This window comes from Triturus cristatus, chromosome 1_1 (assembly GCF_964204655.1).
Source record: "Triturus cristatus chromosome 1_1, aTriCri1.1, whole genome shotgun sequence".
Classification (NCBI taxonomy): domain Eukaryota; kingdom Metazoa; phylum Chordata; class Amphibia; order Caudata; family Salamandridae; genus Triturus; species Triturus cristatus.
Window position 1 is genome coordinate 425,449,861 of NC_140579.1, and position 27,796 is coordinate 425,477,656.

Below are 27,796 nucleotides of genomic sequence, written 5' to 3' on the forward strand. Positions count from 1 at the left end.
TCCAGGTCCAAGGAATTTGCATGCATGCCCATCAGATTCTTCAATTTTAATATGTAGGAGTTGAAAAAAGAATGTTTTTTAGGGTGGATGGATCTATGGTCTATGAGAAGCGAGATGCTCAGAGCCTCGTAGATCAAGAGCCATAGAATGATTTATGCACCATTTAGAGCCCCTTTAACTCTGTTCGACCCCCTGCCAGTGCAGGTCTCGGTGGGCAGTGGAAACATTATCAGTCTTCATAGACTTGTGACAGTCTGACTGCAAAATTATACAATTGTGCCAGGGCATAAGCCTGCAGAATAAGGTCCAGGCTGTTACAGTAACCAAGCCTGAAGAGCACCAGGAGGCCAACATATTATCCAAGTAAGTCATCTCAGTGCTGTTTTGGAGTTTGGCCTAAAAGGCATCTCCATGTGGGAAGTAGGAAAAAGGCGGCCCTTCACAAGGGTTATGACGTTTTTGTATCCCAGAGCATATTAAAAAAATTATTTTAACAGATTGTTGTTCCTGAAGGAAATAAAGGAGTATCTAAACGGCAGTGAAGAATGTCCGTGCTATTTATTATGGGGGTTGCTTATTCCAGGTGTGAATGTGACCCTGGATGTCTTTGCAGTATTGGTGCTACTGTAGCAGGGGTCAGTACACTGGGGATCAAGATCTCTGTAGGTCTATTCAAATGATAAAATCACCATACATAATCAAAAGATGGCTATCACAGTGGTATAGTACACACTCTTGACTGCGCACACTTTTTGAAACCTATATTTCTCAGATTTGGATAGAAGTAAACTGTCAAACACTCATTTGGGTTTGGTTTCATTTGGGTTTTCCAGACTTTTAAAATTTTCTATTCTGCCACCAATAAGACTCTCTTTGCCCTTAAATGTTTGGCTGTTAGAAGGTCAACAACTTTGCCTAATTTAGGAACTAAAAATATTTATGAAGTCTTTTTTGGAACAAACCCCCCTGATTAAATGCATGCTTTCCATAATATTTCTGAAATTTCCGATCATTCTGCAAGCATAGAACATTTGTTTAATTTCCCACGTTTTTTGATCCTTCGATGTCGGCCCTTCCTATCATTGTGAATCAGAATTCACCAAGCGTTGGAGTGTTCACCCACTAATAGGGAACGTGAGCTGGGATTAGACCGTCGTGAGACAGGTTAGTTTTACCCTACTGATGATGTGTTGTTGCAAAAGTAATCCTGCTCTGCCAACAGTCATCACTATTTATACCATCAGCTTCATTTGATGCTTCCTCACTAGAATCCGAATGAAGGCTACCATAATTCTTGTTAAATCAGAGGTTTTAGATTAACATTCTTATGTCAGTATTGGCTATAATATAGTCTTGTTCAGTAATATCACTTCTCCAAATAATCAAGACACAACTCCACCAACCAACCCAGATGTAACACATCAACAATTTTACATTTTCAGAGGCACACAAAATCAGTTTCTTAAAAGTAGCTTCAGACAAAAATGTGCTCTTTAACCCTTTAAAAAGACCTCAACATTCTTGAAGACTATCTGGGGCCACTGCTGCTAACGTGGCAAACAGTTGCTTCAGCAGTGTACATCTTCCTATCACATTTATTCTTAATGTTTAAATCTTAAATTGACCATCACACTATTTACCCGACAACTTCTAATCTCAATATAACAGGCCTACTCCAGCTCAAAGAAATCAATGTCTTATTCCTATTCTCGATAGCCAAAGTTCCCAGCTCTACCACAACTTACAGTTCTCCTGATCATAGGATTCAAATTCTAATACAAAGCTCCCCTGCCTTACCCTCCTGAACCACTGTGCTGATGTGACTCCATGTTGACTGCTCGGACCCCACACTTTAATGACATTTGCTGCCCCCTTACCCTCACATTCCTGTCAAGGCCAGAAATCCCACACAGAGCTTTTTTCAAACCTATTCAATCTGACGTGATGCCTTGAGGCTCTTTCATAGTTGTGCAACCTGGACACAAATTGTCCCGAACAGCTTGTTGCATGACACCCACACTAACCTGGGCATATACAGTGCATATACAATGGCAACCATTGAGGTAATTTGTCTATCTTATATAGAAGGTAATTCTCATAATGCAAAGGCAGACTCGCCTAAAATCTGAAGGGCATTTTCACAGGGCCAGCCCTTGAAAGGCTAAGTAACAGAGTCCGAGACAAATTGATCGCTAACAGGTTACAGCCCCTACTCGGTAGCAAAGTAGGATGGTAACAGTTCCTATAGGCAAAGAGATGCGAATAAACAGCCAGGTAGGCTGAAGAGAAGTGTGAGATGTCTCCAAAAAAGTTCGAGTGTGCCGAGAGAGAGTAAGGTACTCCTGGGTGGATCTAGAGGTGCCCTCACACACCCTTTCAGGTGTATAGCATCATCATCGGGCTGGTGCTCCTCGTGGGGGTGGCGCTGCAGTCCCTCACGGGCCCGTTTGACGGGGCTCTTTGATGGAGATCTTTTAGGAGTTTGCCGCACTTGTGCATGGGGGTGTGTGGGACAAAGTGATGGTGGTGAGTGAGATATAAAAGAACCCAAGGACACTAACAATTTATTGAGGATGTCCCTGGAGTCTGGTTAAGATATATCACGGTGGATGGAGAAGCAAGGTCAGTTGCCTATGTGAGAGGGGAAATTAAACAAATACATTCCCTCTTCTCTCACCCGTGTAGTGAAGAAGGTGGATATATCAAGGGGTCGACATGTTTCGCGCTTTAATGAGTCCCTAATGGATCTAAGAGCGCTTCATCAGGACCTTAAGAAAGAGTGTGCAAAATGGGAATCGGGAAAAGACGCCCTATAATCCCATGAGTCCTATATTTTAGGAAATCTTGTAGAAAAAATAGGACAGGAACACGTCGTTTATGCGTGTCCCTAGATGCGGCCTATGAAGGAGACTTAAACACAAAAGGGGAGGGGGAGAAAAAGAACACAATGAAAGATCATTATTATGGTCTCAGGTGGTCAGGATAGTAAATCTGTGCAAGACAACAGAAATGTGTCTATGAGTGCCCCGATGGGGATACTATCTGAGCATCTGCACACGTGTGAATTGGACATAGTGATACGGATAGGTGAGGGGATCCCTGGCATGCGCCGTACATTCATCCGTGGTCTTGGTCAATGCCTGTACCTGGGGATGGAAACAGCCCATCGAAGAGAGATCCCCCCGGGGGAACGGTAGTGCCGAGTTTGTGCATGGGCCACCTTACGGTAAAAGATCAAAAATATTTAACTGTGGAGGGAAGTGCTAAAATAGTGCGGAATGACATTCTTTTACAGCGTCTTTGTCAATACCTGTACCTGGTGAAGGAAACAGCCTATCGAAGACAGATCACCCCGGGGGACCGCAGTGCCGAGTTAGTGCATCGGCTGCCTTACGATAAAACATCAATATATTTAACTGTTGGAGGAAGTGCTAACATAGTGCAGAATGACATTCTTTTACAACATATCGTAGATGAAACCGTGACTACAACTACTGGCATCTATCGTGCATAGTGGTGCACATAAACATTATGGTTTGAAGAAACTTCACAGTGCCTACCCTCCTTTGCTAAAGGATGGACCTCGTCAGCGTAGCCGTGCGGTAGTGGAGGCGGCTGAGGAAAAAGGAGACAAGGCAATGGAGTTCAAGCCGGTCAGCTAGAATAAAGTTTAAACGGGCAGGAGAAGTGCCGGTTAGGAAGTAATGGGTAAAGATATCAAACAGGATGGGGGGCACTTACTTGACGCTCTTCCTCTGTGCTCCGGAACACCTACCCGGTAGCCGCGGCTGCTGGACGGCAAATGTAATGGCTGTGTCCGTTAAATACAGACATAAGGCCATAGGGATAGGTGCAGGTGAGCGGGTGGGCGTTAGCACGTTGTTGTGACGTCAAGACGGGATCTGCGTTAGGTGTTGGATGGCGGCCATCATGGAACGGGACAAAAAAGCGGCATTACTAACGCTACTTGTATATCATTGTAAGTGATATCGGCATGCCGTGGAAAGGTAAATACAACGGGATTGATAATGAAATGGGATACCATGGTCCTGGGTGAGGGGTTCTACACGCCCAAAAAAAATTTCTTTAATAAAAATTATAAATGTAATAATGATACAGGGGGAAGGTGGGGGGGAAGGGTTTTTTTTTGTAGTAGTGACAGTGTCGTCACTAACTCTCTATAAAGGCAGAAGGAAGTTAGGGAGGTTCGAAACGTCCTCATAAAAGGTCACATGGGTAATGGTGACACGTAATGTCGGTAGTATGTTGTCGTGGTAAGATGGTGGAAAAAGTCAGGGACAGATTAGCCCGTGTGGGAGGGAGCCTCGGTACGGTTTGTTTTGCAGACTTAACTAACCCTGAGTGATATGGGGAAAAAATTGTATATATATATATATTACCTACTGGCGGTCGCCAGTAGGTAGATATAGTTAGGACCCTGTTTCCATAGGAAATCCGCAACATTCTATTTGGAATAACTTTGGCGCCGTTCGACGAATCCTCGCGAAATTTTCAAAATAGGTGGGGCGCTACGCTCCGCTCCTACCCTGAAAGTCTCGGGGGGATTCGTCAAGCAGGGGCCGAGAAAAAAGGGGGGTCCCAAAACGCGTTTTCCCCATGCATTTTTCCATAGGACCTTTAGACACAGCTACAGCCCGAACGGCTGAACAGAATTACTTGAAATTTGGCAGAGAGGTAGCCATAAGGTCAAGGAAGTGCCTTTTGCAGGTCTGGTGTAAATCTGTTCAGTATTTCCTGAGAAAATAGCATTTAAAAGCATATATATATGTGGGCGGAGCCTAACCACACATCTCATCCTGAGATCTGATTGGCTGTCAGCACTTCATCCAAGAAGTGTTGGCAGCCATCTTGGGACCAATATACATGATAGCACCTCATTAAAAAGCATTGCAGTTAATAGAAGGTTTTAAGACTTTAGTTACATTATAAATCATTTGTTGATGGTACCATACTCATTTTAGGAATTGTGGTATGTTCTAAGGTGATTTCACCATGTGAAAAAGCCTTCTGCTGGGATATCATGATTGAGAGAAAAATATTTTCTCATGCTTTTACCACAGAGGTTTGGAAGGTGATCTATAGGCTAAACTGAGAGCTTATTTTCTGTAAATTCACATTATCTTTCTCAGTCATGTGAGAATGAAGTCTGACATTCTCAGTAAAACATGTACATCCAACAAGGGCAGAGACTGTCAGTTGATTCCTTTGTGTTCTACTGCAGCTTCCCAGAGTGTTCCAAAGAACTACTAGAGCGCTAACAGTCCTACTTATGATAAACGTATGGCACACCTGAAGCCATCTTGCTTGGATTAAAGTGGTAACTCTTAAAACATTTAATTTAAAAAGGAACAAAATGAGGGGGTTCATTTTTCCATAAAAAGTATGATTAGTGCTGCAGAAAGAAAAATTAGGGCACATTTTGAGTGACTTCTCAAATCCTCTTCTATTTCATTAAAAAATTCTGACATGCAGACTGAAACATGCACTTTTAATACCAGGAGCAGACTTCCATGGTGCAGTAGTTTTACTACAGTGATCTAATGAGCAACTAGAGTGCTAACATTCAGAATTTATGGCAAATGTGTGACATATCTGAATACCTTCATGATGGAATCAAAGTAAAAAACTGAAAGCATTTCCTACTGAGGAGACTGCACTACATGAGGAAATTAGGAAACTTCATAACAAATAAATCTCCCAAGATGGCCACCGGAGACAAAAGAGCCCAAATGTAGCCCAAAATCACCCAGATGTAGCCCAAATATAGCCCAATGACAGAAGTGTGCAAAACACTTATTATTTTGTGTTTTTGCAGTGTTATATAGTGCAGACTTGTCAGGTATTGGAGTGCTTTACATGAGCATTGGTTACATCACACAAGAACAAATTCATTTTGGTTGTAGACATGGGGAGACTAAGTGATTTGACCAGAATCACAGAATGTCGAGCTGAAGCAGAAACTTCAACCTGGTTCCCCAGTTGCAAAGTCTGCAGTTCTGGAAGTAACACCACATCCTCTCCCCTAAGTGCAACATTTAATCAAGTGGTCAACTGGATAAAAAAACATAAAGATAACAAATAATTTAAAAGTGCTTTGTCGCTATTTGAAAACTCATAAAATATGTCCTTATTTTAGTCTTTTAGAGCACTAACCATAATTTTGATGCCAATAAGACCCTCTCATATATGTAATTTCTAAAGGAAATGCTCTAGGTATTACAGTTTTGATTACATCAAGATGATGTCAGGCGTTCCACACTTTTGTAATAAATATAGAATGTTAGCAATCTAGTTGTTCATTAGGATACTGTTGAGAGGCAGAGGCCAGGGGCACGGACTCTGAAAATTGAAGGCAGGTAGGAGGGTGCAAAGGCAACAATTTAACCACACTGAGCAGGCAGGAAGGGCCGTGGAAGCACAACAGACTATGGAGGGCAGTGGAAAGGGGGGCAGGGGCAACAAACCAACAATACAGGACTTGCAAGAGAGGCTGTTGGAGGGAAGATCTATTACGGGTCAAGGAAGCTAGGGGCGGTCCCCAGATCCCCGGGAGCCACCACAGAACTGAGCAGGAGAGTGAGTCAGGGACAAAAGGGGCACCTTAATTTGAGCCGGGGTGCCTAGGAACGCTTGCTCCAAAAATGAAGAAAACAGACATATGAGACATGGAATTGGAGGCAGAATACAATGGCAGTTTAATGAGAAGATGCAACTTCAAAGAAACTGCAGAATAGAGACATAAAGTACAAAATACAGAATCCAGATAATCATACAGCTGTCATAATATTCTCTGTATCTCAATTAATGTACTGACAGAGAGAGAGAGAAAACACATCTATAAATGCATCATGAGAAACAAGTTACACCAAGGAAAATGTTACCTAGGAACACTCACGTTTACTCTTAGAGCAAGCATTCCTGCAATTACAATACAAAATCTTTTAAATGCAAAAGTAAAGAGAACAATGGTTAAACATAACATGACATTTCATATAGGTAAAATAGAATAAGATACTTCAAGCAAAGCAGAGCAAGACATTTTAAGCAAAGGAAGACAAGAGCTCCCAGCTCTTGGGGAAAACCAGCACTGCCTGTTAACCTACATACAGACGGCGAGGTAGTCCGTCGATATCTGTGGGTGCTCCCTTTTTATATCATTTTGTGGGCTCCTTTGCACGCTACATCTACCTACGTATGCTACCCAAAAGCTTCGTCTGCAGATTTTACCAGACATTTCGTCATTTACCCACTTAATGCTGACAATGGACTGGGTGAAAAGGTCAGTCTCTCAGGCCAATCGCTTATCGTAAGTTCCATAGAGCAAGCAGAAAATAATGGGTATTGTACGGGAATTCAATATATTCATGTATAAAATCTCCTCAGTTCTCCTAACTTGACGCTCTGCGGTTGCCACTTCCTTAAAAGCGGGAAACCTGCCCAGGAAGCAAGTACCAGTCCAGGATGCAGCCTACTGTATGTCGACAGCTTCAGGGGGATGTTGAACTTTGATACCGAGCACGGAGCACTCGGGTAGGGTGGGGGCTACTAGTTTGGATCAGAAGGCCTCGCAGACCTGCCTTCAGACTGCTATACACTAAAATTGCAGAGCTATGGTCAATTTAACAAAGAGGCCTACATATTGAACAGAAGGGCCTACACAGGGGTTTTATGCTGGCTGAGTGGTAAGGATGTCTCAGGATAATTATATAGCAACACAGGACCCGCTGGTCAATTTAATACGGCCTACAAATGCAGCTGGCAGGGCAAGGACAAGGGTCTCATACTTCAGGTGTGGACAGAACGGGCCAGGGGCCCCCTGTGATACAAAATCTACCCTCCTTCAAGGCTGTGGCAATGTAATAGACCATTGTGGGCAGAAGGAAGAGGCAATGGTAGTACAACCATACATGCCAACAGACCCGATTCAGCCAGGAAATGTCCAATGTTTTTAAGCTCAAATGGGCTTTATTTGATCTGTCTCCTGTCTACAATATCCTCTTTTTCAATGTAACTCAAAGGGGAAAATCAATACCCCAGTTTTTTTTCAAAATCTCCCTCTTACCAAGTTCAAAATGTTCGCAAGTATGGTACATTGGATCATGGAAGGAAATGGGATAGGGACATGGACTTGGATAACAGAGGACAGGAGGGACATGGAGAGGTGCACCAAACTGACCCTGCAGGGCAGGCATCAGGGTTTGCAGCAGCACAATACACCACACAGGGCATGCAGGACGGGAGTGCAGCACAACAATCCATAGAAAGCAAGAGGGAGGGGACAGGACCATGCACATGGACAACAGAGAACAGAGGGGCAAGAGGCAACGGTAGCTAGCTGACCATAATGGACAGACAGGAGAGAAAGCTGCAGTATAACAGACCATAAAGGGCAGGAGGGACGGATCAGGGGCATTACAATGGAACAGACAAGCCAGGAGGGAGGGAGTAGGGCTGGGGGCAAGGGGGCATGGCAGGAGCAGCAAGATAGCCATGGAGGTCAGGCAGGATGGGCACTAGAAGCAAGACACACCATGAAGAGCAACAGTGAGACTGTGATGGCATACACACAGACCATGGAGGGAAGGTGGGAGGGGGTCAGGGGCAGCTAACTGACCACACAGGGAAGGTGGGAGGGGCCATGGCAGCACAGAAGACCATGCATGGCAAGTGGGAGGGTTAGTGGCAGCACAATGGCTATGATGGGCAAGAAGGAGGGTGGAGGGGCATGCACAAAGGACGATGGAGGATAGAAGGAAGGGTCAGGACCTGTGCACAGACAAGAAAGTTCAGGGGAAGGGACCTCACAACAGACCACACGGGGCAGGCAGGAGGAGCAGTTGCAGCACAACAGACCAGGGAGGGCAGAAGGGTGTGGCAGTACAATGGACCATGTAGGACAGGAGGAAGAGGATAGGGGCATGGCATGTGGACAGGCAGGGTGGAGGTGGCAGGGACAGGTTACAGTCATCTGACAATGCTAGGCAGGTGGGAGGGGAGTGGCAGCTCAACAGAACACTCAGAGTAGATAGGAGTGGCAGGTCCATGGGACATGGTGGGCAAAAAGGATGGAGCAGGGGCATGCACAAAGACATCGGAGGGCAGGGGGAAGGAGAATAGGGGCAGCAAGCTAAGCACAGAGTTTAAGCAGGAGGTCAATGATGGGGCATAGAATTGGGCAATGGAGGGCAGGAAGAGTGGACTGGTACATCATACTAAATTGAGGGCAGTGGCAGCACATCAGACCATGCATGGCAGGAGGGAGGAGGCTAGTCCATGGATTCACACAACAGAGGATAGGGAGGAAGGGGATGGGGCAGCAAGCTAACTGTTCAGAGAAGGCGGGTATTAGGAACTTTATTGTTTTTAAAACATTGTGTCTGTGCGAACTACTTAAAATATGAACAAGTATGCAGCATAATCTCACTTTTATTCAGGAAGAAGAGGACGTTTGTGACTGTGACTCCGGGCTCACTTGGCAGAAACACCCCCTGACCCTCCACCCCCTATCGCAAAATGTAATGCCCGTGAAAAGGGTAGGTGAACACAGTGTTGTATAGAACATAGTCCTGAGAGCACGATTGAAAATGAAAACTAGATATAGTGTATGGTATAAACTATGCACCAAAAAGTGTGATATAAGATGAACCGGGCGTGAAATATAATATGCAATACATTGTGCGCAATGACAGATTCATGGGAGAGCGCGAGATAGCACAGGCACTAGCGCGTGCTATGCGATATGCGCCTTGGAGTGTAATATGCACAGGGCAGTGTTGTGTAACCTAACTAGTCTCTAAAGTTGTAATATAAAATATGTGCTGGGGAGTGTAACGTTGCATATGCACTGTGACAAAGATATGGATCCCAGATTGTAATATGTATGGCATAGCACTGTGCGTTATAACATAGGCATCGAGAAAGGCACGTTAGATGGGGCAATATAACCCGTGCGAAGACAAGTGTGGCATGACATATTCACGGGGTGGTGTTACAGTGCACATGGGCTAGAGAGTGTCATAGCATATGCACTAGCTAGTGGAATACAACACAGAGGTGTGTGGCACTCGGCAGGCAATGGTGGGTGTAACACAGCATTGGGCTCTGTCAGGAGCACGCTGTGACTCTCAAGTGATGTTCGTCCCCTTTCCAGAGAGTAAAATAAAAAGTATTACACATCCGGCAGTGGATGTGTGTTTTATTAACCGTGAGGGGGGTTTCTTGCATAGTTTTGGTCGAATTTTTGTCGAATCCCCTTTGAATGGCTTGGTGTGCATGTGTATTAAATGTGCCCGTCAATAGCTACCCATGTTTGTATAAATAAACGACAAGGGTGTCTACCAGGATTAGGCACGGTAGGGCATCAGACATGTCAGAGCTTCACTAGTGGTGTAAATACATTCCACGTGGATTCATTGCATGCATAGTCGCCTTTTAATGAATATCACGCAAATCGTCATGGTGATAGGTACGTACGGTTTGTCCAGCATGTCCTAGGTGTGTCTATAAATATATATTTTTAAAAAATAATCAAAAACAGTGGCCGGCCCTGGGGATTGGGGTCAAAAAAATATAATTAGGAGACTGGCCCTGGGGGATGGGGTCATCAGGGCCAATAAATTAGAATAAGAAGGGGAACCAAACAGCCCCCCTTCTTAAAAAACTAAAATAAATAAAAGACTGGCATCGTGCCGGAGGCCATGCCCCCTCCGTGCAGCACTCTGCAAACGCGCCCCCAACAGGCATCTCCAGTATGCGCCAGGGAGCTGCGCTGCAGCCAGGTGTTCTGAGGCCAAGCCCCTTTTTACACCTCTCTGCAACGCAGCTCTGTGGCGCTTACTGGAGGTACCTAGTGGTCTAGTTTGACCGTAGGGACCCTTAGGATTCAGGGGGACTTAATCTCTCAACTTAGAACAGCCACAGGGCGCGTTTACACAGTGGTGAAGGGAGGGGACGGGGCCTGAGGTGACGTGTGCAAACACGCACTATGGCACGTTTTAAATTGGGGATATAATTTCCCTTCAATACTGAGGGCCCCTGGGGGCTAACTAGCCCACCAGGTGCTTCCAGTAAGCGCCACTGAGCTGCATTGCAGAGAGGTGGTCCAGGCCGTGCCACTTTTTACACCTCTCTGCAACGCAGCTCAGTGGCACTTACTGGAGGTACCTAGTGGGCTAGTTGGACCCTAGGGACCCTCAGGATTCAAATGAACTTAATCTCCCAACTAAAAATGGACACAGGGCGTGTTTACACAGTGGTGAAGGGAGGGGACGGGGCCTGAGTTAACGTGTGCAAAAACGCCCTGTGGCCTGTTTTAAGAGGTAGTTTTAATCCCCATGCCCTATTATACACTAGGGGCTTACAGAGGAGGTCATGCTAATCACAGGGGGACCCCAACGCATAATGTTCCCTAGTGTATGTAGGTGTTTTCACTGTATTCTAAGTGTCTTTTAACATAGCACTGGCTCTAGGACTGGTTAGTCAGACTCAGTTACCACCAGTATCCGTCTGAAAAAGTTGAGGGTACAGGATGATTTTGCAACAAGGCTTCTTTCTGCTCTTCTTTTTGTTCTTTCTGCACGTTATCCTTCTTCCTGCACTTATCTTCGTATTTGAGGACTTCTGTTGCTTCTTTCTGCACTTCTTTTGTTTCTTTCTGTGCATTTTTTTTTCTTTCTTCACATGTCCTATTTCTGTAGGCATAGTTAGAAATTAGCATTTAAAAAACCTTTGAAATTCACAGAAAAAACCATAGGTTTCAGGCACGTTATAGTTAGGAATTAGCATTTAAAAAACCTCAGAAATTCACTGAAAAAACCATAGGTTTCAGGGGTGTTATAGTTAGCTGGACTTTTCACTTGTACAAAACCATTGAAATTCCCCCGTTATAGTTAGTTCAGCTAACTATAACTCGCGCGCCCGCAATGCACTGCTGATGACGTCACATATTACATCACTCATGACATGGTCAGTGACATCACTCATGACATCACTGATGACATCTCAAATGACATCACTGATGACATCACTGATGACATCATCCTTGTGATAGAGTGGCAGACCTCCTCTCACCCTAATATAACCTTTGATACACACATTCAAAAATAGAGACTAACATTTTCAAAACAATGGACATACCAATACCAGTTACAACAACCTCTTCAGTAATTCTAAGATCCACATACACATCCACTCATTCACCAACAGTCCTATACAGTCACTCATACATGTACTCACTCATCATATGTACTCATACACCTATACATCCTGTTACACAATGCCACTCATCCATAGAGTTACTCACACACATAGTCACTCATGCTAATAAAGAATCAAACATACATTTACTTGCATATACAGTTATACACACACCACCATACTTACTTCTACGGAAACTTACACATACTTAGTCTTTTAAACAATCACTTATAGAAACACATACTTATTCATACAGGAACTCTTTCAATCTCTCACTCTCACATATACTCACATATATACACCAATAGTCACATATACTAGTTTAAAACATATGTAGTTACTCATAAAGACACTATTGAGACAGTCATTCACTCACTAACACACCCATACACACACTCATCCACCCATACAGTCCTGCACACATGCTGTGTTTAACACATACAAACAGTGAGTCACTCATTCATGCACCTATGCACTACGTAATACCCCGCACCGAACCATGCAGACACTCAGACTGATACTCAAAAAACCAACTAATAACCTATATAGACACCCATGTAGCTACTCACCAACCCATGCAGCCACTTATACACAAAGTGAGAGACTGATACAGATATTTACATATTTAAACATTACTCACTAAGCCATGTATTCACTATGATACACTTAATCAGTCAGTTACACAATCAATTTTTCAAAAACAAATCATCCATTTAGACACTTATATACCCATTTATTCTTCCATCGACCTTGAGATATACATATATAAAACATATTTAATTTTCAGAAAAACACACATTCACTGGATGATGTCATCAGTGATGTCATCAGTGATGTCATTTGAGATGTCATCAGTGATGTCATGAGTGATTTCACTGACCATGTCATGAGTGATGTAATATGTGACGTCATCAGCAGTGCATTGCGGGCGCGCGAGTTATAGTTAGCTGAACTAACTATAACGGGGGAATTTCAATGGTTTTGTACAAGTGAAAAGTCCAGCTAACTATAACACCCCTGAAACCTATGGTTTTTTCAGTGAATTTCTGAGGTTTTTTAAATGCTAATTCCTAACTATAACGTGCCTGAAACCTATGGTTTTTTCTGTGAAAAATATATATATATATATATATATATATATATATATATATATATATATATATATATATATATATATATATATATACACACATGGGTAAAGGGACGTATGGTGGTCTTCTAACTCGAAAACCAGGTTGTAACAAGGATACAGGTAGACGGGCCTCTACTAACATTAGTAATGTAAGTAATGGAGTATCGACTGAGTGGTAGGGTTGTTAGTTAGTCATAAAGTCTCATATGAGAATATCTCAACGCCATGGAAGTGAGTATGGTGTCAGGAACCATGGAGCAATGTTGTATCATGTGTGCAATGAATGTGACGGGAGTAATCACTGCGTAGTTATCTGGTCAAGTCAACCCAGGGTATCTCATCGTTGAGACCGCCATTATCACTCTTAAGTCTGAATACCCACCGTTGTTCACGCTCAAACAGAGTTGTTGCGGACCATTGAGGATTGGATTCTATAATGGTCCACCGCAAACTGTCTGGGGGGTGATTTTGCTCCAGGAAATGGGTCTGTAATCTCGTTGCGGAGCGTTTGCAACGGATAGTGCTTTTATGTTCTCCGATGCCTGGTCGAGCTGTCATTCCTATGTAGTGGGAACCACAGGGGCACGTGATCAAGTATACGCAGTTCTTAGTGTTACAGTTAGTGTGGCGTCTCTGCTGCCATGGTTTCGGAAGTCCAAGATCAAGTTCTTTGGTTGCGGTAGTCTGGGGACAGACTGTGCATGTACCGCATGGGTAGTGGCCCATCACGGGGGGTAGCATCCAGAGGGTTGGTTGTGGGTTGGCTTTGTTTTTTGGACGTGTATGTACCAAAATGTCCCTCAGATTCTCAGTCCTTTTGAATGCGAATAAGGGTATCGGTCCTGGTGACACATTTCCTGTTTCCAATATCCTCCAATGCTTCTTGATGATTTTTTGAATTTTGTTGGGAGTGAATGACGTGACGCAGGTTAGTGTGTCAGTTTCCTGCTTCTCTTTGACTTCAAGTAAAGCTCCTCTGTGGTTGTTTCTCGCTCTCTTACGAGCCTGTCTTATGATGTTGGGTGGATAATTTCTTCTGATTAAACTAGTCGACCGGGTCTCCGCTTCTTTCTCGAATTCTTTTTTGGTGTTACAATTTCTCCGAAGGCGAAGGAACTGGCCCACAGGTAAGTTATCCCTGAGTGCTTTAGGGTGGTGGCTTTGGAATAGGAGCAAGCTATTCCTATCTGTAGGTTTTTTGTAGTTGGTTGTTTTGAGAGTGCCCTCTTCTAGTGATATCAGAAGGTCAAGAAAGGGAATGGAAACTGATGATAATGAACCGACAAATCTGAGAAATGGATTGATGGTATTGATCCAAGTAAAGAATGAGCGACAGGTCTCCTCATCCCCTTTCCAAAAGATGATGATATCATCTATATAGCGGCCCCATAGTAGAACGTTGCCGGTAAATGGGTTGGTATCCGTGAAGATATGATCTTCTTCAAACCTGGCCATGTAAAGACATGCCAGGCTCGGCGCAAATGTACTGCCCATACTGGTGCCCTGTACTTGGTGATAGATCTTGTTTTTGAAGGCGAAAAAGTTTTCTTTTAACGCAAGAGAGGCACAATCACAGATAAAGCTGATAGGTGTCAAACGGCCAGGGGTTCAGATGGCGTAATGCACGTTCCAAAACCAGCAGGGAGTCCTCTTGCGGAATGTTTGTATAGAGCGCCTCCACATCTAGGGTGACGAGTAGCGTGATGGATTCTGGTCCCTACTCCCCTTGATCGCTAGTCCCGATCAATCGGGATTTATTCCCGGGCGGTCCACCTCCCACAACCTCAGGATTGTTTTTTCGGTATTACACTACCTCCATCCAGACATGCAGGCGTCTGCAGTTTTCCTCGACGCTACAAAGGCGTTCGACACTCTCGAATGGCCGTATCTGTTCACCATTCTGGGCCGCATGGGGTTCAGCCCGCTATTTATAAATTTAATCCGCTTATTATACACTCAGCCAACGGCTCGGATCGGCCTCATGTCGAAACCCTTCCCTATTTCCTGTTGCACGAGGCAGGGATGCCCTCTGTCCCCTCTGCTTTTCGCGTTTGCGGTGGAGCCGCTGGTGGCGCGCATAAGACAGCACCACACCGTCAGGGAGATTGCGTTTAGTACCAGAAGTCTCCTTATATCGTTATATGCTGACGACGTCACATTGTACGTGATTGACTCAGAGGCGAACCTGGACCCCCTCCTCCGGGAATTTATCAGATTTGGCGGCCTTTCTGGAGTTTCCATCAACTGGGCTAAGTCAGTTATTTTTCCATTGACGGACACCACCGCCCCAGTCATCTCCGAGTTCCCTCTAATATGGGCGGATGACACAATAAAGTATCTGGGCATATGGGTTAGCAGAAACTTACAAGAGGTGTGGAATTTAAACTACGGAGGTGCCATTACCTGTCTAGAGGAGAAGGTCGCATTGTGGGCTAAGCTCCCGCTCTCCCTGACCAGAAAAATAGCCCTAGCGAAAATGATAATACTGCCGAAATTTCTTTATTTATTTGCTAATATCCCAATCCCTCTCACACAGGCCTTCTTTCGGTCCCTCAGGACTTTGCTGGTTTCGTTGGTATGGGCGGGCGGGCAGGCTCGGGTGTCCTGGGATTTGCTGACTCTTCTGCTGTGCCAGGGCGGCTTGGGAGCCCCGGATATGCAACTGTATGCCTGGTGCGCCCAGGCTCAGTTTCTCCACCACTAGGTCCACCCGACTCCTTTCCAACCCTATGTGGCCGTGGAGACTGATGCAGTGGCGCCTGTCCCTTTCCGCGTGGCTCTCTATCAGCCTTAACGATGTCCTAGAGACAGCGTGGACACTGTGGAGACCCTGCGATGGGCGTGGAGCGAATTGCAGAGGAGAGCGGGCGTTCCCATATTATATACCCCATCTCTACCACTAGCACACAACCCAATGCTGCCCAATATAGGGGACGGTATCCGTAAGACTGCGGCACAGAAGTTGAACCTACGTACTTTTACTGACCTGTACCCCAGTAACACATTTTGCTCGCCCCCGGTTGCAGAGGAGGGGCAAGCAGTGCCCTTTGCTGAACTATTTCTCTATTATAAACTTCGGGCCACCTGTCGCTCTCTACATGAACGTTTTCCAAGCTCCCCGCCATCCATGGCAGCATTAGAAAATTTGTTAAGTTCACCTTTGCCCCGTAAACTTGTCACACGATTCTATACACATATGCCAACCACGGCGCCTCTGTTAAAGTCACGGGCATTTCAGGCGTGGAATGACGAACTCCCTGTCCCGTTCACTCACAGAGGACCAGTGGTCGTACTGTTGCTGCCAGCTCACTGAGTTATCCCCCAATTATAAACTTCGCCTAATACACTTTAAGTTCCTCCATTGATTTTACAGGACACCTATAGGCTTGCACTGTATGGGGTTGAGGGACGATGAAGGTTGTTGGCGCTGTGGATTTCTCCCAGCAACCTTTCTTCATATGGCATGGGACTGCCCACGTCAGATGGTATTTTGATCCACCGTGTTTACAATGATAAATCAGCTCACTGGTGCGCCTGCGACTCCCACTCCTTTGCTGGGCCTGCTGAGCTATGTAAAAGATATACCCGTTAAGGTTCGCAAACTGCATGCATTGCTTCTCCTTTTAGCCAAACGCCAAGTTGCTGTGCATTGGGGGAAAAAGAGGGTGCCTTCCATTAAGGAGTGGATCAGGGACGTTTCGTATGGTCACTCCCAATTGACCACCTTCTGGGAATTTATGCCTCCTACCTCCAGACCCAGAGACATTTGGGAACCATTCCTCACTTGGGCCCGGGAGAGCCAGGGGACGGATGAGAACACGGCGATTGATACGGGGATGGTGGGGTAGATCAGGAGGGGGGATGTTGTGGATTTTCATATAGAATCTCTACCTGTAATGCAGACTATATGGGGTGTCGTCCTGGATTTAAGACAACGCTTTCACATGTTCTTTTCCCAATTGGATTTGCTATGTGGTGTCCACCTACATATCTTTGTTCCTATCAGTGGGTCGGGTACATGCGGTATATCATCTGTACTGTGTTGGTGGTGTAGCTTTGGCTTTGATTATGTATTGATTGTATACTGGCTAATTGTTCACTGTGTTTCTTTTTTGAAATACCAATACAAATTATTTTAAAAAAATAATAATTAAAAAAAGTAACAGAGTCCGAGCCAGCCACAAACCAGGCTTCAGGCCAGTGTGGTAGAACATCGCATTTGAAAGCACACATTTTTAATGCTGAATAACAGATCTGCATTGTTACCCAAATGAGTGATACTCATTTTATCGACCTGCCGGCGTTCAAACTTGTAATGATGAGGTCAAACAGAGCATCGGTGGATGCAATATTCCATTGAGTCATTCTACTCGTCCGACTGCTTCTGCCCCATCGCACAGTATTTCCATACAGGTTAATACATTTGCCTGGATTTACTGTGCATTTGTCATTGTTTCCAAGGCTATAATTCCAGCGGCCTTCCCCTTGCTGGAAAACTACCAAATGGTAAACCTTCGTTTTATCAGTGCATTTAGTGTGTGCATTTTGTTACAAACAGCTGATCTTGCAATGTACAGAAAACCAGAGTTTTTGGTGCCCTATGGCACAACAATGCTATTGATTTGGCGTCTTGTGATTCACTCTAACACCACAATCACCCTCCTTTGTTCCCATGCCAGGGCTGGAAGTGGCACAGCCCTGCCTGCTTTTGGCTGGGGGAAGACACCTTAACTTACAACGAGGCTCGGCAGACGTGTGCGGACTACGGGGCCACCTTGGTCACCATCACCAACAGGTATGGTCCTATGTGTGGATATTGGTGCAGTTTTACTGAGATATTATTGCCAGCTGGGGTTATTAATCAGGCCCCAGTGCCTCTACTGCCACAGAGTGCTTTGCTGTATAGTTGCCATGATGATGTTACTTATCCATTACTGGTCAGAGGAGTCGAGGACAAGCAGAAGGGTCCACTTTTATTGAACTATTTTGTGAATTGTGTTCCAGATTATTCTACTAGTATTTTACTATTCTGATGGATACTTCTGCCTGTGGATTCCTCACCTTCTGAATACCCCCTGTGCCAGCATTCCGCGGAAATTCTTTCCTAGCTCTCCCACGTCGACGAGGACGTCATAATAGCACGGCTCCGCTCGCGACTCCAAATGACGTCATCGGGGCCATAAGACCTCGTCGGCGTGCTGACGTTGGTTCCCTTTTTTCCGCGCCGTCGACGCGTAACGGTTTTTCTAGGGGCTCTCCATTTTCTGAAGAGAAAACTTTGTATCCTCGAAGATTTCCAATGGCTACTTCTAGGAAGTCTGGGTTTAAACCCTGCAGAGAGTGTGGCGGTCACATGTCGATCACTGACCCTCATGATGATTGTCTCACGACGTCGATGAATGCCGAAGCTGCAGGAAGATGAATCTGAAGTCCATTAAGGAGCATGAGGCTAAGCTGTTTATAGCCAGAGCCAAGAAGGAGAAGAGGGGTTGTAAAAGAACAAAGTCGTCGTCTTCTCATACTTCGAAGTCAAGAAAACATAAGAAGTCTAAGTGGAGACATGGCTCTCGTCGCCGTTCGTCGAAGGTCAGGGCTTCAAGGTCAAGGTCGCCTTCTCCAGCTAAGCGACTTCGAAGACAGGACTTTGTTTCTCCTTCTCCATCTCCACGGGTTATGCCGGTTCCATCTCCGGTTCCGAGGTCGTCGGCGTTGAAGGGCTCTTCGTCGCATGAAGGTTCTCAGGCTCCTGCTATGTCTCCGACACCTGTGCGGGCGCTGCCCCCGGCTACGCAGGCTCTAGTTTAGCCTCAGGTGGTTCTGCTTCAGGAAGGTACGGATCCATATCCTCCTTTTCCTGTTCCTGGATCAGACCCTACGCATTTATGTAATGCGATATTTGGCATGTTTGCCAGGGCCTCTACTCCATCTGGTGCGCCTTCGGGCCCCGTGGGTCCTTTGGCCTTTAACTTGGGTGTGCCTAACCACTGTGCTCATGCACCCTTTGTGCCATTCTTGCTGTCGACTCCGGCTTGACGTTTCCTGGCGCCGAGGTCTTCCACTCCGGCACCGCGGACTCCTTCGGCTGTCGAGTCGGCGCCGCCTCGAATTCGATCGACGCCGAGGTTTGAAGCTGAGGCTCCTCCATTGACGCCGTTGATGTCCTCACCGGCGCCGCGCTTGGCACCGCCGACACCAATTCTTAAACAGCGCTCTAGGAGAGAGGCGCAGAGACTCCTTGAGGATGAGGAATATGCACAGGATCAGGAGGAAGTAGAAATTGTTGAGTCTGTGGACGAGTTTGAGGGCTTACAGGAGGCCAAGGGGTTGGATACTTCTCCTGAGTATGATCTCTCATCCCCGAAGGCTGGAGTATTACAAGAAATTGCTCCTTATCATGTAGTAATAAGGAAGGCAGCTGAATTGCTTGATCTGCAACTTCCCTCAGCGGAGGTAAAATCTAATATCCTTACGGAGGTTCTTAATACAACTTCTTCTGCCTCTGAACCGCTGCTACCCTTTAATGAGGCCTTAACGGAGCCTATAATGGAAGTTTGGCAGAAGCCCTTGTCTGCTCTTGCAGTTTCTCATTCCATCTCAAGAAGGTACAGGCCTGCTCCTGGGGATCCAGCTTTTCTGTCTTCGCATCCATCACCAGAAAGCTTGGTGGTCCATGCTTCTTGTTCGAAGCAATCTTCTGGTTCTTTCCCTACCATACCTGGTGATAGGGATTCTAAAAAAATTGAGCAGGCAGCAAAGAAGGTATTCTCTTCTGCGAGTATGGCTCTAAAGTCCACTAATGCAACCTGTCTTTTTGGGAGGTATATCCATGCTCTGATGGATTCAGTCAAGCAGCTAGCTCCATAGTTGCCTGAAGAGGATCGGAATAATTTTCTGGAGGCCCTTTCTGATTCTCAAGCTGTGGCCCGTCAGGTGATACAATCGGGTCTAGACACTGCTGACTGTGGCTCGTGTGATGGGGTCTTCTTTGGCGACAAGAAGACAAGCTTGGCTTAGATCGTCCGGATTTTCTCCTGATGTTCAAGCGACTCTGCTGGATTTGCCCTTTGATGGGTCAAGACTATTTGGTTCAAAGGCTGACTCTGCCTTGCAGCGTTTTAAGGATAGCAGGGCTACTGCAAGGTCTCTGGGCCTCCAGGTGCAGTCCAGGGGATACGGCTACAAGCGGTATCGTTGTTTTGGAAGAGCTGCTTCCTTTCGCGGCCGCCAGCAGACTCAACAGGGCCAGCAGAATCCTTTGTACAAATCGCATAGAGGGAAGAATAAAGGGCGTCTTAGGGGAACCTCTCGACAGCAATCCTCCTCCTCCTCCTCCTCCCGCCACCGTTGGTACTTCTGGAAAGCAGTTCTAGATTCCCCATCTTAGAACATGTTGGTCCGGTAGGGGGTCGGGTGTCTCACTTTCTACAAGATTGGAAACTGATCACTTCAGATCGTTGGGTTTTAAATCTTGTAGAAACTGGGTACGCTCTCCCTTTTTTAGAGTTTCCTCCTCCTTACCCACCTCGCCAGGGTTGGTGTTCAGAGGACCACTTACTGCTTTTGCAGCAGGAAGTTCTTACCTTGTTACAGAAAGGTGCGATATAGGTGGTTCCGGAGCAGGAAAGGGGTCAGGGATGCTACTCCCGGTATTTCCTGATTTCAAAAAAGGACAGTCGATTAAGGCCGATCTTGGACCTCAGGATTTTGAATCTTTACCTCAGGCAGGAAAAGTTCAAAATGTTGACCTTGGCTCAGGTTCTTCTTGCGCTGCAACAGGAAGACTGGATGGTGTCCATCGATCTGCAGGATCCGTATTTTCATCTTCCCATCCTGAAGTCGCATCGGAAGTATTTCCGGTTCACGGTAGGATAGCAACACTACCAGTTTGCGGTTCTTCCGTTCGGTTTGACTTCCGCACCTCGAGCCTTTACGAAGGTGATGGCGGTGGTAGCAGCACATCTCAGAGGGTCAGGGGTTCCTGTTTTCCCCTACCTGGATGACTGGCTGTTGAAAGCACAGCCTCCGGAGATGGTGTTGCGCCATTTGCAAGCAACAACGCGACTGTTGTTCAAGTTGGGTTTCTCAATAAATGTACCCAAATCTCACCTGGTGCCTTCTCAGCGCTGCCTGTTCATAGGGGCAATACTGGACACTACTGTGTGTCAGGCATTTCCGCCTCCGCAGAGGGTTCTCAACATTAAGGAGATGATTCCTTTGTTTTTTGGTGGAGCGGTTGTTCCAGCCCTGAAGGTTCTACGCCTGCTCGGTCTGTTCGCTTCCTGCATACTGTTGGTCAGTCATGCGTGCTGGTAGTGGTATCAACACAATGGAGATCTCGGGGAGAACGTCAGAATCTCCAGAAAAGCTGCAGCGGAGTTGACTTGGTGGGGTGTGCAGGGCAACCTGTCTCAAGGAAAGCCCTTTCAGCTTCCTTCTCCTGTGACCACAGTGATCACAGATGCCTCCACTCTAGGGAGGGGTGCTCATCTGGGGGATCTGGAGGTCAAAGGTCTTTGGTCTCCAGAGGAAAGGTTGGTTCGTATCAACCTTCTGGAATTGCGGGCGATACGTTTGGCACTAAAGGCTTTCCTTCCTACCCTTCGCGGTCAGTCGGTTCAGGTCCTGATGGACAACATTACCACGATGTGGTATATCAACAAACAGGGAGTTGTAGGGTCGTATCGTCTGTCGAGAGGCTCTGCGACTCTGGTCCTGGGCTCAGAACCATCAGATTTGTGTGTTTGCAAATCATCTAGCCGGTGTGCTGAGTGTTCATGCGGACAGTCTCAGTCGGCATTACTCGGCTGATCATGAGTGGCGGCGTCATCCAGACGTGTTCCATCGCATCTTCCAGATGTGGGGGGTCTCCTCGGTTGGACCGGTTTGCCACCCACAAGAAAGCGCACTGCCCGTTGTTCTGCAGTCTCCAGAATTGGATGCAGGGAGCGCTGGGGGACGCGTTTCAATTGGATTGGAACTCACAACCCCCTTATGTGTTTCCTCCCATACCCTTGATTCCTCGGGTTCTGAGGAAGATTCGTCAAGGCCGGGCCCAAGTCATATTAATTACCCTGGATTGGCCAAGAAGGGTGTGGTACACAGATCTTCACCTCTCATCGCACCCTCCGCTCCGTCTCCCTCTCAGGGCAGACCTCCTCTCGCAGTCGCAGGTTCTACACCCCCTCCTCCAGAGCCTGCACCTTCATGCCTGGAGATTGAACGGGCAACCTGAGTTCCTTCTCTCTCCCGCCAAATGTGGTCGATGTTATTTTATTGTCCAGGTGACACTCCACCAAGTCTGTTTACTCTTCCAGATGGTCTAGATTCATTAAATGGTGTGGAGAGAGGTCCATTAATCTTTTAAAGGCCCACTTGTCAGATGTTCTTCAGTTTTCACTTTTGTTGGCCCAGCAGGATGTGCTGTGGCCACTGTAAAGGGCTATTTGTCGGCTTTTCTATGTTTGCCAGACCAGCCGTCTTTATTTAAGTCCCCCATTGTCGTGAGGTTCATTAAGGGCCTTGCAAATAAGTTTCCTCCCACTCCTTTCATTATGCCTCAGTGGGATTTGAATCTCGTTCTTACCTTTTTAATGGGTTCTCCATTTGAGCCTCTTCATACTTATCCTTTGAGGCTTCTTTCTTTTAACATGAGTGTTTTTTAAATATGTCTTAATCATGCTTATGTTTTAATAGTGGGAAATGCTTGGTCTGTTGCTTTCTCTCTATGCTTTTATTGGTTTTGCAATTGTGTAAATATATTTTGTATACTACGTATACATGTGAAAATGTGTCGGTCCGCCCATTTGCCTCGGTGGCATGGAAAAAATGGGGGGAACTGATGTCAGCATGCCGACGAGGTCTTCTTATGGCTCCGATGACGTCATTCGGAGTCGCGAGCGGAGTCGTGCTATTATGACGTCCTCGTCGACATGGGAGAGCTAGGAAATAATTTTTCAGCTGTTCTGTTTTTCTGACTCTACGTGCCTCATTACAGTTTTTGCATAGGTATAATTTCCTTGGCTGTCCTCCATAGTACTCCTTTGTTGCTTCTGGCCACATACCTGGCATAACAGAGTGCCAACAATGTCGTCCATCTGGGTTTCTTTCTCTACAATGTCTAAGAAGATGTATGATTTTTTGAATAGAAGTCCAAGTATTGCATACCGAGGAGTTTAATTGACAACTTTTGTAAAGTTGGGGATAAATATGTCCGCACCATTGCACTAGTCATCTCACTATGGAAGACACAGACATCTTCTAAAGCCGACTCTGAGAGTTTCACGATGGGAGATCTCGACTTGTCCAGACCTTTCATTTATGGACTCCTCTTTGTTCCCACTCAGGTTTGAGCAAGCCTTTGTCAGCAGCCTGCTCTTCACCTCTGATGGAGAGTACTTCTGGACAGCACTGCATGACCTGAACCGAACTGGCATCTTTCGGTGGCTTAGCGGTGATGACGTTATGTACACTCACTGGAACCGAAACCAGCCAGGTAGTGTTGGCAAAGAGAGAGATGGCGTCATCAGTTGGATGTTGGCATGGGTGGAATTCTATCTGTGAAGATAGGAACTGAATTGTGTATTAACTCTTAATATGCTCTTTCATGCTGTCTTATTTGATTTGCATTATATGCATTTTTGGTTAACCCTTCTATGAGAGTGTTGTAAGTACAGTACATTAGTGGAGATTGAAGTTGATCACGGAGAGCGTGATAAAACGTGAGATGTTAACTAAGGTCCTGATTAGGAGTTTGGCGGATGGGTTAATCCACAAATGCGACGGATATCCCATCCGCCCTATTTCAAGTTTTATTGGATAGAATGGAACTCGTAATAGGGCGGCCGGGATATCCGTCCGCCAAACTCTTAATCAGGCCCTAAGAGACAATATATATTACTATGTTGCCTGAAGATAAATAATATATTCACTTTATATAATAGCGCCTCTTCAGTAGTGAGTGTCTATTAGGGAGTTATTAGTAGGGATATGTTATCAGAAGGTTTTTATTTTTAAACCTGATTTCAGTGTAAACTTCAGTGATGTATTGGTTTGGTCCATGCTGGTGTGGAATATTGTCCTCTCTAACTAGACGGGTCTCAATAATCTTGACATTTCTACAAAATAATAAGAGTAACGTTGATGGAGTCAGACATCCTTTGACATTACAGAAAATGACCTCAGACAGCCATCACACTTTCCCATAACAGGTTATCATTTTTGTATTCAAAACATGATTAATCAGCATGCCAATAAAAACTCTAATTGATGACATAAAGAGGTAATAAACCTAAGAAATGCTTAAGGTATGTTAACTTTTAAAATACCAATACATTACCAAATTTGTATTGGTATAGTGATTTGTAAAAAATACCACAGATGGTTGCTTGCAGCATCAAGGAGACGGGGATTACTGTCTTTTAATGATACCCCTAATTAACTGTACATTCTCGGACTGTGATGACACATACAGGTTCTGTTAGCAAAACCTTCCTCTAAACTTGGGCATACTTGTGGGCTGACAGTTTTCCATCGTTATTCTCATCTAGATGTACATGCTGTGCATAATTATGCCACCTATTAGTTGGAAACTCTGTAATTCTAGAAAATCTTTCTTATGGACATCCGCCATAGGCAGAGCTGATGACTTCCTTTGACATCAAGTGTATGCCCACGTAGTCAGCATCTTCAGATTCTTTTTTTCTGCCATTGCCCTCCACAGTATTTTAAGAATATCCTAGAAACAACATCAAAAATTGAGAATGAAAGATGAACAAAGAACCATAAAATAGCAGAGCTCCATAGTTAGCAAATGGAGTAAGGGTCTCCAACAATATCATTGCCAAAGAGCCAGAGTTGGGCACGAGCGAACCGTGACCATGAGGAAAATATGACTGTAGGAAAGTGCCCCTTTTTTAACATGGTCACCCCTACTTTTTGCCTGGTATTTGATGTAATTTTGACTGAATTGCACTGGGGTCCTGCTAACCAGATACCCAGTGCCAGTGCTTTTTCCCTAAAACAAGGTGACTGCTCAATTGTTCCCCAATCTTTTTGTCCCTGGTAGATGGTACATCAGGTACCTAAGGCATTGGTACTAAAGAGGGTTCCTAAGGGCTACACTACAGCGTGTATTTGGCCATGCAATATATGTAAGTCACCCCTACAGCAGGCCTTAAAGCCCCCAGGGTGCATTATATTACATGTGAGGACATATCTGCTTGAGTAGATATGCTCCTGTACTGTCTAGTTCAATTGCTAGATTGTACAAAAATGCACGGAAGCCATCTTAAGTACATGTACTCGGCACTGGTCATTAAGAGTTCCCCAGCTACATGATGGCTTTACTGAAACCCATGGTATTTGGTATCAAATACCTTGACTTAATAAATTGCCACTGATGCCAGTAGTGGATTTATTAAAGCATGCACCCAGTGGGCACCTTAGAGGTGCCCCATGAAAACCTACCAGCCTCTTAGTGTGCTAGCTGACTGGCAACGCCCAGCCTGCTAGACAGGTAGTTTCTGACCCCCTGCAGGTGAGAGCCTGTGCTGTCTGAGGCCAGGAACAGTGCCCTCTCCGGCGAAAGGTTTTCACACCTCCTCCAGCAGGATTGCTAATGAATCTGCATACCAAGGCTAGGGACTTTAAAGGCCCTGCCACCTTTGACATGTGACACCAGCTTCCCCCAGACCTGGGAGATGTCACCCCCTGCCCTGAGGCCCATTTGGCACCAGGGTAGGCAGGAAAGTAGCTATGCTAGGAGGCATGGTTCACTACCAGGCCAGTCATACCCCTAAGGTGAGCTGCCTGATGTTCCCCCCCATTAAGGAGAATTTCATCATCTTAGTGATGGCAGAATTAGGAACTCTGGGACAGGGTTACGACCACTACCTACAGGAAGTAGTCATAGAGGGGGCATAGTGACCCGGAGGGTAAGTAGCCCATTGGTTACTACCCTTCACTCCCCTTAATGTCAGTATGTAGGTGCCCCTTTGACTCCAGGAACTTAGATTCGTCTGACTGAAGAAAGAACTGGACAAAGAAGAACCGAAGAAGTGAGAACTGTGGACTGCTCATGGACTTTGGTGCCAAACCCGGCCTGCCCCTGTCCGCGCAATTGCGACAGCCCGACTCGACCTGTAGCTGTGCATCCTCCAAAAGCCTTTGGAGGGCCTCTGGCACTTCGCCAAGCCATCAGCATCTCCCATGAAGTGAAGGAGCCACTTTCCTGCAGCCTGCAGGCACTGACTGCCCATTCCAGTTCACCATCTGCTGTCCACCGACACAGCAGCCACCCAGTAGGAGATCACCATACTATTTGAGGTCAGATACGTCTCCCCACCAAGTGAGAAGACATCAGGACCAACCGGAGCTGCCCTGCACCAGTAGCCATGGTCCTGGACCCCTTGCAGCATCCAAACCTTGTTTAAGTCTAATCCAGACACCAAAATCGTGACGACTGAGCAGCCAACAAGGGTCATCAGAACTGCAGAGGCCAGCACCGAGAGGAGCCCAGCTTTCCTGTTTTGTCCCCCTTTGCAGGTCTAACCGAGATCCGTGGGTGCCTTTGACGCATGGGCATCAGCTGGCAAAAACCCTCTGCACCCGATCTTCCTGGTCCAGGTCCACAACAACAGAGGGTACTCTCTTGTTCCTAGAATTCACACGAACCAAGCCCCCTATTGAGAACTCCTGGACTTGTCCCTAAGTCCCCCTCTGCAGCCTGTTTCAAGGTGACTCCCTTCTTTGCCTACAGTGTGGCACACAAGTCTACCAACCCATCCAGCACCGCTGCACTCAGACACTCCAAGGCAGGTAAACTTGAACTGCTGGTGATACTTTGGTCCTTGCCTCCCTAGCACCGTAAGTTCTTAAGGGCACCCCTAAGAATCGTATGAAAATATTCGTATGCAGTGTATGCCTTTTTCTTCATAAGAAAGCATTACAACATGAACATGCATTTGAATGTACATTGTTACTTACCTGAAAGGACTATTAAACTTAAAGTACTTACCCCATAACAAAGTTCTTGATGTTAAAATAAATATAAAAATACTTGTTATTTTTCCAAATTGGTCTTGAGTTTCTTGATTGTGTGTCACATTTATTGAGTGTTTGTGTGTTGAACAATTGCATTAACATTACCCTCTGATAAGCCTAAACTGCTTGCCCATTCTGTCACAAAAGAGAACATTTGGGATTATTAATTTAAGCTCTAAATCAATTAGGGTCATCTGGACTTGCTACATAGTTTCCTACAATGACATCAAACCCACATTAAAAGACAAACATCAGGTCTCAAAGAAAACATGTTTTTCTGGAGGGATTTCAACCACAGAAGTGTGGAGATTTTATATTCTGCTACAAGCTGGTATCTATGGTCTCTCTGTAACATCGAGGAAAGGGGTGATGGAAAATACACCCTATGTGTTTTGCCCTAAGTGCCAC

The 27,796-nt window shown here is 45.7% G+C and overlaps 1 protein-coding gene across 1 annotated transcript in view; it reads left to right on the forward strand.

Moving 5' to 3' along the window:
• LOC146870357 (C-type mannose receptor 2-like) overlaps positions 1-27,796 on the forward strand; it is a 937,589-nt gene that overhangs the window by 543,990 nt on the left and 365,803 nt on the right. Inside the window, 2 exon segments of the mRNA XM_085640508.1 lie at positions 18,028-18,143; positions 23,692-23,840. Coding sequence (XP_085496634.1) covers positions 18,028-18,143; positions 23,692-23,840 — 265 coding nt within the window.